Here is a 14,953-nt window from a genome sequence, read left to right on the forward strand (position 1 = left end):
AGGGAGGCAGGGAAGGGGGAGGCAGGGAGGGAGGGAATGAAGGAGGGAAGGAAGGGAAGGAAGGAAGGGAGGAAAGAAGGAAAAAACAGCAGGGAACCAAGAGATTCATGAGAGGAGATGGAGGAAAAAAAACACATCGACACAAAGAGAAGTATAAAAAGATTCCATATCCAGAAACAGGCAGAGACAGGGAAATGGGTGGGGCCAAAAAAAAAGTAGAATGAGAGTGGAGGATGGAGGTGGAATGAGGGTGAAAGTAAGACAAGCAGCAGCACGGTGGCCAAAGCTGCCTTCTGTGAGTGAGTTTTATCAAGTTTTGATTTAGGTTTGGGATCCCTAAAGAATTTTGTTCCTTTATTCAGTGATCAGCAGTGACGGCTCAGTAGAATCCAGTGATGAAGATGAGCCCCCAGAAACCCCCACCTCAGTGCTGACAAGTGAGCTAGGTAAGGAAATCTGGGAGAGAAGAGCTTGTGCTGCAGGAATCAGAATTAAGAGCTACTATTTCCTGGTGCATTTTATTCTAAGCCCATTCTGTATAGTGGATCCAGTTTATTTTGGGATCCTCTCTCTGCATTTATTTCACTTAAATGTTTAGGAAATGCAGGGAAACAAATGATTATTATCAATTTGCTTAAGAGGGTGATGCCTATTAATGGAGTCTATTAATCAACATATGTCTTCATATATTGCTTATATGATTTTTAAATAGGCCAGTAATGTGATGAGTTTGTTGCTTTTTTTTAATATCCAAATAAAATTTACTGCAACTTGTGTTAGGATTTAATTTGTGCTACAAGATACATTGCATAGGAAACAATTTGAAGCCCCTGAGGAAAAATATCCATGGTTTAAGGTGCACGTGGTTTTGTTTCCTCTTTGGGGAAAAGGTGAGAGATGATTTCTGGAAAAAAAATGATAGGGGATTAGTCAAGAAACAGAATTTAAGGTTATTTCATGTGCTGATTGGGGAATGTGTGTCCTGGTACTTGCAACATAAAATATCTTTGTGTTTTTTGCTTGTTTGTTTTGTTTTTTAGCCTGTTGGTCTGCAGAATCCGAATCAGTAGATGTGTAACAATGTCTGAGCCCAATAAGAGATTATACATTGATTATACCAAGTAATTAACACAGTTCAAGAAAGCAGATTTAGAGAATGAGATCTGGGGATCCCAAATGGCCGAGCATCACTGCAGAGAAACGCAGTGCTCCTGAGGGTCACCTCAGTCTATTGATTTGCCAAATATTTCCCCTGTTGTGCCTCCTGCTCCCTTCTGAGATGTCACAACTACAAGGCAAGGAATTCATCAAATGTGGATATGCCTGCTCATATCCATATTTATCTATAATCCTAAAGATTCAATTTATTATTGCAACACTTTGCTAGGTCTCTGATTTTAGGGGGAAACAATTTCAATTTATAGAAAATGTCGTCCTGCTCAGTTAAATCTTTATCCTGGCCCCCAAAATGGTTTTCTCTTATACTATCTATTTCCAAGGATAGAGGGTACCAGGAAGGGAGAAGGGTTAAGTTTTAGATGGAACAAAGCGGGGAGTTTGGCAAATGGCAGAGGTCCCCGTGGCGTGCCAGTGCGTACGTTAACTGTGAAGTGAACCACAGTATTTACAGGGGACATGAGAAAGTTTGGTGGCCATCGTGGTTGTGATCTCTACAGGAAGAACCCATCTGCCTCCAAAGGAGAAACATGACAATGAGGCCATGGAGCTGCAGAGGCCACCTCACTCTCTGATGGCACTGAGTTTGTTTTTAAAACTAGCTAGTGGCTATGCCTATGAAAGGTGGAATCTGTATGGTGGCTTCTGTAGATGTCAAAAAGCTAAATATTCCTCTACTCAAAGATCATCTTGTCATTTGATAACAAACTTTAAAATTGTCAAAAGATAACTCACTCAGCAATCTAGTTCACAAATATTCACATGCAAAGTTATCAGAAATAAAGACTTTAGATTAAATATTCTGAAATCCAAACTATAGTTTGTCAAAAAGTTCTTCATCAAGTCATGACGTATAAAGTGATTTTTCAAAGGACTTTTGCAAACTAACTTATATTTTTCCTTCACAAAAACCTTAAAAATAAGAAGGCAGACATTATTTGCAAAGGACTTTTTTATTATTTCCTTCACAAAATCCTAAACATGGGTAAATAGACATTGTTATCCTTGTTTCCTAGATACAAAAATCCAACTACATTAATATTTCAAAGCCTTTTACAAAGTCTCATGAAGAATCAAAGGAAAAGACTGGACTAAGATCCCAGATTCTGAGTTATTGCGTTTGTGAAATGAAAGACAGAAACTATTATCAAAATGTTGTATTATCTCAATCCTCTTTGCAGCATGAATTGTCACAAGATTTATAATTCTTCAGTTACAAATCAACCTGTTGATTTGTTTTCCCTTTTTACTTTCTAGATCCAGAGAATATTAAAAAATACTTATCTTGAGGAAACTCTAGGAAAAGACCTAAGAACAAACAAAAATGTTACCTGGTCTTGATGTTACAAATGAATAATATTTTATTAATATATTTGTTCTAATTACTCACTATGTATTTCAAAGTAAAATATAAATTTGCTTCAGTTTTTAGACACTGCATATTCCAATTTTAGTCTTAGTGTAGGCAAAATGCTCTAGAAAATAGAACCAAAATGTGTATAATAGCTCAAACGCAAGAGATTATTGCCAATATTGAAAAAGAAGAACAAAGTTGGAGGTCTCAGACTTCCTGATTTCAAAACTTACAACAAAGCCACAGTAATAGAAATGGTGTAGTATTGGCAGGAAGGTAGACATACAGACCAATGGAATAGAACTGATAGTGCAGAAATAAGCCCATACATCTTTGGCCAATTGATTTTCAGCAAGGGTGCCAAGTACATTAATTGGGGAAAGAATGGTCTCTTCAACAAATGGTACTGGGAAAACTGAATATTCACATGCAAAATGATGAAGTTGAACCCCTACATCACACCATATACAAAAATTAACCCTAAATGTATTAAAGACCTAAAACTGTAAAAGTCTTAGAAGAAAACAGGGAGAAACTTTCATAACCCTGAATTAGGCAGTGATTTCTTAGATATGTCCTCAAAAGCATGTGCAGCAACAACAACAAAAAAATAGATAAAATGGACTTCATCAAAATTAAAATATTTTGTACATCAAAGGACGTTATTAATAAAGTGAAAAGGTAACTTACAGAATGCAAGAAAATAATTATTAACTATATATCTGATAAGGGCTTAATATCTAAAATATATAAATAACTTGTACAACTCAACAACAAAACAGTTCAAATAACCCAATTAAAAAAATGGGAAAGTAAGTTGAATAGACATTTCTCCAAAGAAGATATACAAATGGCCAATAAGCACATGAAAAGTTGTTCAACATATTGGTCATCAGGGAAAGGCAAATCAAAACCACAATTAGATACTACTTTACATGCACTAGGATAGGTATTATCTAGAAAACAGAAAATAACCATTGGCAAGGATGAGGAGAAATAGGAATCCAATTGGCACAGCCACTGTGGAAATCAGTTTGGCAGTTGCTCAGAAAATTGAACATAGGATCACCATATGACCTGGCAATACCACTTCTTGGTCTATACCCCAAAAAATGGAAACCAGGTACTTTAACAGATATTTGTACACTAATATTCATAGCAACATTATTCTCAATAGCCAACCCAAATGTCCATCAACAGATGACTTGATAATCAAATGTGGCATATCCATACAATGGAATATTACACAGCGCTAAAAAGGAATGTAGTATGGGTACATGCTACAGCATGGATGAACCTTGAAGACAGTATTGAGTGAAGTAAAACACTAAAAGACAGATATTGTATGATTCCACTCATATGAAATACCTAGAATAAGTACATTCATAGAGACTGAAAGTAGATTGCACGTTCCAGGCTCGGGAGGGGAGGGATGTGGGGAGTCGGTGCTTAATAGGTGCAGAGTTTCTCTTTGAGATGAAGAAAAAGTTTAGGTGATGCATGTTGGTGATGGTAGCACAATATTGTGAATGTACTGAATTTTACACTTGAAAGTAATTGAAATGAGAAATTTTGAGTTGTATTTACTACAATAAAAGTTTAAAATTATATACAAAATTATTAAAACACTAAAAGTAAGTAAGTTTTAGCCTTGGAGGGAAAATGGGATCACCACATTCAAAGACTATTTTAAAAAGAGACAATTATTGCACAGCTTTTGTGAATCACTCAGATAGGTACCAGGTTGATGTGGAGAGAGGGCTCATCAGTCTCTCCAGGCTGATGGAGGCTCTGCCATCTTTCTCACAAGGTTTTCAAGATCTCCCTTCATGAGAAACAGAGATGGAGATGAAAGAAATGTGAAATGGCTAATAGGAAGGGCAAGAAGTGAAACAGAATGTGTAGGAAAGCAAGGGCCAAACAAAGCAAACCTGCCCATTGCGGTGGATTATCTCCACCTCTGAGAACAGGACATGGAGCATCACTAGTCTATGAGACGGGACGGAAGGCAGACCAGGGGGCCTGGGTGCAGGCTAGGATTTACGTGGGTTTTCAAGGTCTTTCCAAGTTTTCTCTTTAGGAGATTTCCTGCTGAGTTGGTTCCTTGGTTACACAGAGACACTTAAAGAATCGTACTCCTTTATGCAGTGATCACTAACCTTGACTCTTCAGAGTCCAGTCAGGGAGAGGGGCCCCGAGAAGCCACCTGCTCATGTTTCCAGATGGCACCAGCTAAGAATACTAGGATTGCAAGCCCTGAGCTGCAGAATACCTAGAATCAAAATTCAGAGTGCTGATCACCTGAGGAACTCTGTTCTGAGCATTCTCCATGCGCCTGGATTCTGTAACTTTTAGGATACCACTTTGTCATTTAACCTCTCTGTCCCTCTTGGGTAGTGGACAGAGGCAAGAAGGCATTCTGAACTCTTGTTTAACTGTATGGGCCCAATCAATTGATATATTGAAAATGTAGTAAAAACACACTAGCCAAGTGTATTAGAATAGCTAGAAGGAAATACCTGAATCTGTTGAACTGTAATGCAGTAGCCTTGATTCTTGATGATGATTGTATAACTTACATAGCTTTTATTGTGTGACCATTTGATTGTGAAAACCTTGTGACTGACATTCTCTATATCTGGTGTATAGGTAGATGAGTAATAAAATAAAGACAAAAATATATAAAAAATACGGGGGATAAGAGGTATGTTTGGGGTATTCTTTTTCTTTTTCTTTTTTCTTTATTTTGGAGTAATGAAAATGTAAAATTGGTTGTGGCAATGAAATGCACAACTATATGATAAAAAAATAAATTAGTAAAATGGCAATATATTTTACTACACACTATCGTATCTGTTGATACTAAAGAGTTGAAATAATGTATTTATTCTGCTCCACCACCCTTTATATTCTATAGAGAATGTGAGCACATTATTTCTCAGTTGGTTGTTAGTATTATTAGAATTAAACTTAGGAAGTCTTCAAAGAATAACTTGTGCTATTTAATTATTAGTGGAAAAATGACTTCAGATCCACTACTCTAAAACCCCAATTATAGTTAAACCACTGGTTAATATTGTGACTTCTCATAGAGCTTTTGTAAATAAAGATTCATTTTATCTTCACAAAAACCTTAAAAGGTAGGTATGGTACTTGGTTTCCTGATTTACAAATGAGAAAACTGAAGCTTGCAAAGTATAAGAGTCATTTACAAATTCACATGGAGAGTAAAAGTAAGAGGTGTACAGGATGCCAGTTTTATGACCCTGGACCAACAAAACTGGATTCAGTAGACGAGAAGAAAGAAACAACCATCAAAACATCCTTATGATCTCAAGCCCGTCTGCAGTATCAGTTTTCATAGAATTTGTGAATCTTCTGTATGTAAATAACTTTTCTCCCCTTTACTTCATAGCAACCGAGGATTTCAGGAAAACACCTACATTCAGAAAAAACATTAGGAAAAGAGGTAATAGAAAAACAAGAACTCTTAATGTTACAAAAGAACAGTGTTTTCTGCATAAGAGTCATGCAAATTCTTTGCTATATCCTTCAAAGTAAAATAGAAATACAGTTCAATTTTAGATGGTTTACATTTTAAATTTTATATTAATTAGGTAGATTAACTTCTGTAACATATAAACCCAAAGAATTAAATGATGAAAACACAATAAAAGTTAATTTTTTTTCTCAAGGAAGCATTCTAAGGAATTTTAAATTGTGGGGTGGGGCGGGGGGGCGTGGCTCTGTTACAAATAGAGAATCTGACATCTTCAATACCAGACTTCCAGGGATACCCTGGGAGAAAAGCAAGGGCATAAATAAATAAAGAGACACCCCAAAAAGTATATAGAGACAAGTAAAAGAAGACAGGGAATGAGGTACAGGAAGACCGAGGTCCAAGACAAAGCCAAGATGCCCACTGTGGGTGAATTTGTCTCGGCCTCAGATGCAAGAATGAAGAGGGGTAGAATGTTAATCTACAGATCAAGAGAATTCAGAAGGAAGATCTTGGAAGTTTGAGGGCAGGAACTTCTTGCCCTGTCATTTCAGAGCTTCCCAAGATTCTCCTAGTTCTCTTTTCATAGGATTTTCTTCTGCATTGGTTCCTCTGTCGTACACTGAGGACTCCAAGGGACATTTGCTCCTTTCTGCAGTGATGGAACATGACGACTCTGCAGAATCCAGCAAGGAGCAGGAGGAGGAGGAGGTGGAGGAGGAGGGTTCCTGGGAAGGCTGGAGCTCTGGACCGAGTCCTGGGCCTGCTGAGGAAGGTGAGGTCTGCCGACTGTGACTTCAGAGCTCCTGTTTCCTGATGTGTTTTCCTCTGAGTGCACTCCACAGGCAATGGTCCTATGACTGCTGAGAACCCATTCTCTGCATTTAACTCATCTGGCCATTTTGGAAAATGCAGAGAAAGGAATTGTTATAAATTCAGGTTTAACAAGGTGGCTGTAGTTGAATGGCAGTCTTTTTTACTGCATGCTGTCAGTCATACCTATTAATCCCAAAGTATTGACTATATATAGTCATTCCCATCCTTGCCCATTCCCTACTTTGTAGAGTGCTCAGAGAGTGGGGTAGCTGGTTGTTGCTTGATATTGTTACAAACTTGTTTAAAACCCAAAGTCCTTGACTATTCTCTCTAATTACTGACAGAAAGAAGTGCTTTGGGTTAGTATGGTCAGATTCCATTTATTGCTGTTGACTGATGACCCCCAAGCTGACATGTCCTATTTAGTGATATTTGAAAATATCTCTGCAAATAAGATCTCATTCTATCTTTACAGTAACCTTAAAAATTGGCAAGGTAACTGTTGTTCACCCCGTTTCACAGGTGAGGCACCTCCAGTATATAAACGCTTCAGGATCTTTTTCATGCCACATGTAGAGAGACACAAGAAGTGTTGAGATGCCTGATTCCTAGCAAAGAGCTATGATCCTTTGTTCCGAACGTTTGAGGCCACATGTATTTCAGAATTCAAAACTGTTTTCTTATTTAGGAAGATAATATGGTTTATATTCTCTATGTTACAAAACACCCCAGCACGGTCTGGACAAAATCCTATTTTCTGTGATTACTCACATCAAGTGTGATTAATAAAGATTTTATTCACACTCATGACAGCTCAAGTCCAGACTCACTGACAAATTAGATAACTGCAAACCTACGAAAAAATATTGTTTTTCAAAACTTCTTTGATCTTGCAATTGGAGCTAAAGGATTGGGGGTCTCCACTTCCTTTAGATGGGAAGAGACAGAAATGATCATTGACATATTTTTATAGTCTCAATCTTGCCTGCAGTGAGAATAGTCATAAGATTTATAACTTTTTGTTATAAATGACTGGTTTTGTTTTCCTTTCTAGATCCTGTGAATACTGGAAACAGACCTATTTGGGAGAAATGCAATAGGGAAAAATGTAAGGACAATTAAAATGTTTTGATACAGCAAATGCCCTTTCTTTTTACTAAAAAAGCTTCTTTCAAATTTTTTATTGAATCCTTTTAAGTAAAAAAAATAAACTGTTAAGATTTTAAATGATTCACAGTATGCATTTTGAATTAGATGAGTGTGGCTAGCTGATCTAACACCCAGGCCTCAAAATGTTTCATGGCACAAACGCTGTGCACATTTATTCCTCACTCACATAAGGATCAGTAGTTCCCAGAGTGGAGGAGTTGCTTGGCTCCATATGCTCACTTAGGGTATCTTTAACATGTCCATGGTACCCTGGATGAGAAAAAGAGGCGGCAGCAGAAGTGTGTGCAGATAAGTAAGTGCAAAGGGTGGGAAGTGGGAGAAGGTGAATTGTGACAAGGAGTTCCACCATGATAAAGTTGCCCATTGGGCTTGCAAGTCCCCAGCACCAGCCTTCGGAATGCTGCCTGGATTAACTTAACCAGCAGGTCAGAAGAGGCTAAAGGGTTGCCTGGTGGGAGAAATAGGCCTACTCCTCCTACGTGAGCTTCCCTTTTCCAGTTTTCCCTTTAAAGGATTTCTTGTTGGTTCCTAGGGCACAGGCTGGGACTGTTAAAGAATTTTCTTTCTTTCTCCAGGGATCATTCCTGATGATGTTTCAGAATTGAGTGATGGAGAAGGGCCCCAGGACACCTTTAGCTCATCACCAAGTGGGTCAGGTAAAGAAGATTAGGATGTTACACCTTGGCCAGCGTGATATCAGGAATCTGAGTTAAAGCTACTGTTTCCAGATGCATTTTATTCTGAGCATCTTGACTGGAGCCAGTTAATCCAGGAAAAAGCCTTTTCACCATTTACCTTCCTTTGTCCTTTTAGGAAATGGAAGAAGGTGGGAAATTACTATAAACACATGTTTAATAGGATGAGTCATATTAATTAAATTTGTGTAATTATATATTACTACTGTAGAAGAAATAAGTAACAAAATGATGGTATCTTTTTTAATACTGACTGCAGCCTTTTATACTGATATCTTAGTCTTCTATAGTTATATACTGGTTGATGTTAAGGCCATTTGGTCACAAAATTGTAAAAGCCTCCAAAGGCAACTGGTCCTGCTATGTAATCATTGACAGAAATAAAAGCTTCAGATCAACCTCTCAAACGTTACTATAGTTTTTGACAGATGTCATTCACCATGTAATTGGATTATATTCTGATATTTCAAGGTAGTTTGGTAAATAAGATCTTATTTTGTCATCATAAAATCCTTATGATTTTGACAAGTTAACCTTTGCTATCCCTGTTTTTTCTGGATGAGAAAATAGATGCACAAATGTGTAAAAATCAAAAAACTAAAGGAGCAATAGGGACTAGTAACTCAGATGTCTCGCTGTGGGTGACTATTGTGTGTAACAGGCAGGGGTATAAGAGCTGTGTTATATGATCAGAAGTTCAAAGAGGGGGTGCAAAGAACCCAGCATATTCACAGAGGAATACATCAGTGCCTGATGCAAATATATGGAAAGAAAAACAAAAATCACAAATACACAAAGGGAGTTGGAATGGACCCAGGTATATGGTATACAAAATACTTAGAGTGAACGGTCCAAAAAGGTGAACAGATAAATCAAAGGGAACAGAGATTAAGAGCATCATTGAGGAAGAAAGAAAGCAACACAGGACACAAGATATGTTCACAGAATCAAAAAGATACACAGAAGAGGCGGCAAGATGGCGGCATAGAGAGGAGTGGAAGCTAGTTATCCCCCTGGAACAACTAATAAACAACCAGGAACAACTAGTGAATAATCTGGGATAACTGCTGGGGGACAACTGTGACTGTCCACATATCGTACACCAACCTGGATCGGGAGGAATGCCTGAAATTGCAGCATAAAATCTGTGAGTAAAAGCTGCAGAAATGTGCTGGGAGACCCCTCCCCCATGGGAGGCTGAACAGCAAAACCTCACTAAGGTATAAAGCAGCACTCTCTGAATGCTCCAACTGGGGTCTTAATTAACAAATGTGGACCACTGAATACAAGCTACAAATCCCCAACAAGCAGACGGAGGCTTTTAGTGATGACTGACCTTAAAGAGCCAGAAGACTCATCTGTCCCAGGATGGGAAGCCCAGGAGACCAGGTGGCCGATGAGTGAAATTGGGGGTCTGTGGACTGGCCCTGAAGGGGGGCTTTCTGTCCCTTTTTCTCTCTCTCAACCTGAGCAGCTCAGTGGAGAAAACCTCAGCCATTTTCAGTTTGCAGCGCTCTGACCCAGACAGGCATGGAGATAACAGAGTCAGAAAGACAATTCAAATGTTTTTTCTCAAGGATCAGTTCACCTGAGCTTGAACATAGTAGCATGATCATACTGAGTTGTGTTCCCATATCACTGTCTATAGCCTATCATTTCTTTATTTCTCTTCAGTGTCTTGTGAATCCAAAGGTCTCCAAATGAATGGAGGAGATTCAGAAAAGATGTTCAGCTTATTAGCATGTGATAGAGAAGTTAGCTTTGTTTTCCCGTCTGCATGAAGGAAATGCTTTTCTTTCTTTTCCTTACTTCTCTCCAAAACGTATCACACACCCATGTGTGTGTATTTGTGCACGCACATACACACACAGACTTGTGCATAGCCATCAACTACTTTCAACAGGTTTGAGGGATTGAAAAGAGAAAGAAGAGCTGACCTACTAAATGGAGGGAGGTGACACTGAATGGATAATTTATGGAGGAAGAATGGAAAAAGTAGACTGGGGTTGCCAAAAAAAAAGTTATCTGAGTAGGACTCAAGTTTTCCTAGGTGGACATGAAATCCAAACATCACCAGTTTGGGGGGTTTTGTGGAGGAAGGGGGATGATTTAAAGGTACTTCTCAGAAGGTTATACCAGAAACATGGAAATAAGGTCCATGACTGATTGACAGGCTTACAATGTAGAAAGCCCATAGGGATCTGGCAAAGAGAACAGAGCTGGCGATGTTGTCAGTGTCAAAAGAGCAGGTGCTCAGTAATGATGAGTGTAGTAATTTGTGATATGAGGCTGAATCGAGATGAGGAAAGTGTAGGACTGAAATTGTAAAAATTGCCAAAAGATCAAGGTAAGATTTAGAAAAAACAGAACAGAAAGGGAAGTGATGGTAGAAAGAGGATTACCTAGATTATAAAACAAGAATCAGAAACATAAGCATAGAAGAATAGATAGAATGAGATACATGCAGAGTCTAAAAAAATAGAAAGGAGTAAACAACTGGGTGTGAGCACAAAGACAATATGAAGAGAAATAGTTAAAAGATGAGAGAAAAATGGGTATTGAGAGGGGGCAGTGTAAAAGGGAGAGAGGAGAGATGGAAAAATTGTGGAATCTGAAATGAGCACCAAACAGAAGCAATTTTGATAAAACTGGATTGCAGTGGCAGTAAGTTTTCAGTTTGGTGTCTCCAAGTATAAAGTTAGTCCTTTAACTCATGTAGAATGCAAAAGGCCACATCCCAGGCACCCCGCACTTCTGCGGCTACAATCACCATCTACAAACTAATGATTCAAAAGCACACATCCCCAGCTCAGTTGTGTCTTCTAAATGCATTCAGCCAAGGGGCAGGTGATCTCTGCCCCAGGTCCTGAAGGACATCGCCACTTGGATGTCTAAGACCTTCAAACTTCAAACTCAACACTTCCAAAACTGATCACATCATCTTCTCTAAAACCAGCATCTACTTCTCCAGTGTTCCTTTTCTCTGAAAACAATTAATTGTCCCATTTTCTTCAGTTGAAAGTCTAGAAGTCCGCCATGACACCACCCACTCCTTAACCTATGTGCTGCGTCTGTCACCCAACTCTATCAAATCTTCCTTTTAAATATCTCCCATCTGTCCATTTCTCTCCATCCCCAATTCTGTCATTCTAATTCAGATCTCTATCACTGCTATTTTCAACCAGTGCAACAGCTTCCTGTTCTTCCTCCTCCTCCTAATGTTGTTCCCACAAAATATATTCTCTGGGATTCAGCTAAATGGATCTTTCAAAAATGCAAATATGTTTATGCTAATTTCCTACATAAAAGCCAATGTCCTTTAATTTCCCTTAGGGATAAGTCAGTTATCCATCTTGTAACCTCCAAAGCCACTACCTACCTCTGCCCCCTGCCTCTGTCTCCAGCCTCATTGTTGTCCCTCACTCTCACTCCAAGTTCAGACATACGGAACTTCTTTAGGTTACTTGAGTTTGCTGAATGCATACCTTTGCACAGGCTTTGCCCTCCATTCGGGGATATCATCTTGGTCTCCCTCTTCTTTAATCTGGATATCTCCTGCTTCCATGATGCTTCCTCTGAAAGAAGGTCACTCATCCCAACTAAGCTCGTTCTCTCTACCTTATGCCCCTGGAGCATCCTGTACTATCTGTGGCCCAATACTCTTCATGTTTTGAAACATTCACTCATTTATGTCAGTTCCTTGGTTGCCCATAAGATTGACAAGAACCAACACCTCAGCAGTCTTGTGCCCTGAGCTGTCATCAGCACTCGTCCCAGAACCTGCTTTGAGGATCTTGATAAGTACGTATTGAGTAAGTGAATAAAATTGTTCACTTTCAGTATTCCAATTTGGAAAAATTTGCTGGCAAAACTTAGTTTATTATGGTATTTATGTGGAATAGTGTACAAAAATTATGCTAAGAATTATATATGTATATATGAATATATATACATATATATTTAACAGATAATATTTTTGGAAAAGAGTAACATCACATAAAAGTAAATACAAAATTCAGTTAAAAATGTCATCAGCAAATGCATGGGAGAAGCAGGTAAAGGAAAAACAGGAAAAAAGAGACATAGGGAATGAGAAAAGAATAAAAGAGAAAAAAGACAGTGATTGAACATAAGGGATGCACACAGTAAGGGGCAACAGAAGAGAAAGATTTCAAAGGTAGAGCCATCTTTTGAGGTAGGAGTGAGGAAGGGGAGTCACTAATGTTGGCATAAAAGAGGCTCCTTGGAGTGGGGGGCATGAATGGAAATTCTTTACTAATCACAATTTAGGAACAGAGCTACTGGGAACTGAAATTGAGAAGTGCTTCTGTGTGATGTGTTCCTCAAAAGGTGTGTCAGAAGCCCAGGAAGCAAGAGTTGGAAGCAGCCAAGAGCCTGACATGAAAGGTAAGGCTGCCCAAGGGTTCTGGGGTTGGGGTAACTTGCAGGTACCACTGATCTACAGTAGGGCTGGGGCAGGTGATCAGGGTTCAAGGAGGACATCAGGACGTGGGCCAGTTATGGAAGGTGAGGTGACAGGTCCAGTCTGTAGGATGTCAGGAGTCTGAAATCAAAGCTCCGGTGTCCTAATGCACTTGACTCTGGACACACTGTGATGAGAAGGGATCTAGTCCAACTCAGAGCCCCATTCTCTGCATTTGCTTGATCTGACCCTTTTGGGAACTGCAGCGAGGCAAGAGATCATTATAAAGTTGTGTTTAACAGGATTGGCCCAGTTGATTATATATGGATGACATAGTAGAAATTCATTACTATAAATGATTACTACATTAGCATATTAATACTAAAGTGGTAGATTTTTGTGGTGACTCCACCTTTGTCCATGGAACAAAGAAAACCAAGTGTTCCTATGCTGGGTCACTTTGTCACAATCTTGGGAAAACTTCAAAAGACTAATGGTTCAGCTACCTGTCAGGAAAAAGACTTCGGATCAACTGTTCTTAAAACCAACATATAGTTATGAAGGAGGCCCTCCACCATGTTAATTGATTTATATAGGGATTTCCAATGAGCTTTTACAAATAACTTCCTATTTAATCTTCACACAAAAATATTTAAACCTGAACAAGATAATTGTCACTATCCTTGCTTCATAAATGAGAAATCCTTGGATATCAATTCAGTTCCTGTCTGGTTCCTTTAGAGGGAAGAAAGAGAAATGATACTCAAAACATCATTATAAATGCAAGCCTTCCTCAGTGTGAAGACTTGAGCTGTGTAACTTTTATTTATAAATTGCAGTTTCCTCATCACACCTGTTATTTTCTAGATACCACAGATACTGGAAATAATCCTACTTCGAGAAAACGTAGTAGGAAAAGAAGTAAGCATGAATAAGAATTCACTTGATTTTTATATTCAAATAAACTATTTTTTAATACTAAGGTTTTATTATTTTCTATACATTTCTAGGGCAAAAAAATGAATACCTTTTAAAGTAACAATTTACTTTTTCAAAATTATCATATCTTAATTTTGCTTTTTATTCTAATTATTAAATATATGCTTCTTGTAAACAGTTATGTATATCTCTCCAAATTTTTTGTATGCAGGTATTGACACATTTAGAAACGTACCTTTATAAACTGAACAAAGTAATTCTATACATACTTTTCCTTTTTTGCTTTTTAAATTAATATATCATACCTGTACAAAAATATTTAACATTTTTAACTTGAGCTATCAAAAGTCTTATTTTGGTGTTGTTTTAATATGCATTGGTCTTGTGTGCTTGAGCATTTTCCATTTTTCATTCATTGGTCATTTGTTTTTCTTCTTCCTAGAATTCTTTGTCATAAAATGTGTTGTGGTGTTTTCTGTTGTGGTTGCTTTTTTTTTTCTTGTTATGCTGAATGAGTATAGGAATGCTTATACGTTGTGGGTATTAAGTCTCAGTCATGTATATTACTAATATTTGTTCCATTTGTTGTTTTTCCTTTAAGTTTGTTAATGGACTCTTTTATGCTACAGAAATTTTAAACTTTTAGGTAGTCAAATCTGACTACCTTTTTCTCTCTGATTCCTAGCAAGGGCATTTCTACCTCAAGATTTTTAAAAAATTGCTATATATTTGATTCTGTAGTGTTTGATGTACCTGATCATTTTTATTGTTTACATCTATAATTCACATGGGTTTTACCTCTTTGTGTATATGTGAGGTGGGAATTTTTAAAATATTCCTTACACTGTTGCCTTGTGATTTAAATCATCACTTTGACCACG

At 38.0% G+C, this 14,953-nt stretch overlaps 1 protein-coding gene across 19 annotated transcripts in view; it reads left to right on the plus strand.

Moving 5' to 3' along the window:
* The window catches only part of LOC119544978 (nuclear body protein SP140-like protein), a 108,569-nt gene that overhangs the window by 67,750 nt on the left and 25,866 nt on the right, over nucleotides 1–14,953 (plus strand). For 12 of the 19 annotated variants that reach the window (XM_037850617.1, XM_037850624.1, XM_037850614.1 and 9 more), the window contains 7 exons: nucleotides 363–446; nucleotides 5,946–5,999; nucleotides 6,619–6,804; nucleotides 7,900–7,953; nucleotides 8,591–8,671; nucleotides 13,001–13,117; nucleotides 14,001–14,054. In XM_037850617.1, the coding sequence (XP_037706545.1) occupies nucleotides 363–446; nucleotides 5,946–5,999; nucleotides 6,619–6,804; nucleotides 7,900–7,953; nucleotides 8,591–8,671; nucleotides 13,001–13,117; nucleotides 14,001–14,054 (630 nt within the window). The remainder of the gene's footprint in view (nucleotides 1–362; nucleotides 447–5,945; nucleotides 6,000–6,618; nucleotides 6,805–7,899; nucleotides 7,954–8,590; nucleotides 8,672–13,000; nucleotides 13,118–14,000; nucleotides 14,055–14,953) is intronic. The other 7 variants (XM_037850620.1, XM_037850627.1, XM_037850619.1 and 4 more) reach the window with 4 other exon arrangements.

The sequence above is a fragment of the Choloepus didactylus genome, chromosome 9, assembly GCF_015220235.1.
Source record: "Choloepus didactylus isolate mChoDid1 chromosome 9, mChoDid1.pri, whole genome shotgun sequence".
Taxonomy (NCBI): domain Eukaryota; kingdom Metazoa; phylum Chordata; class Mammalia; order Pilosa; family Megalonychidae; genus Choloepus; species Choloepus didactylus.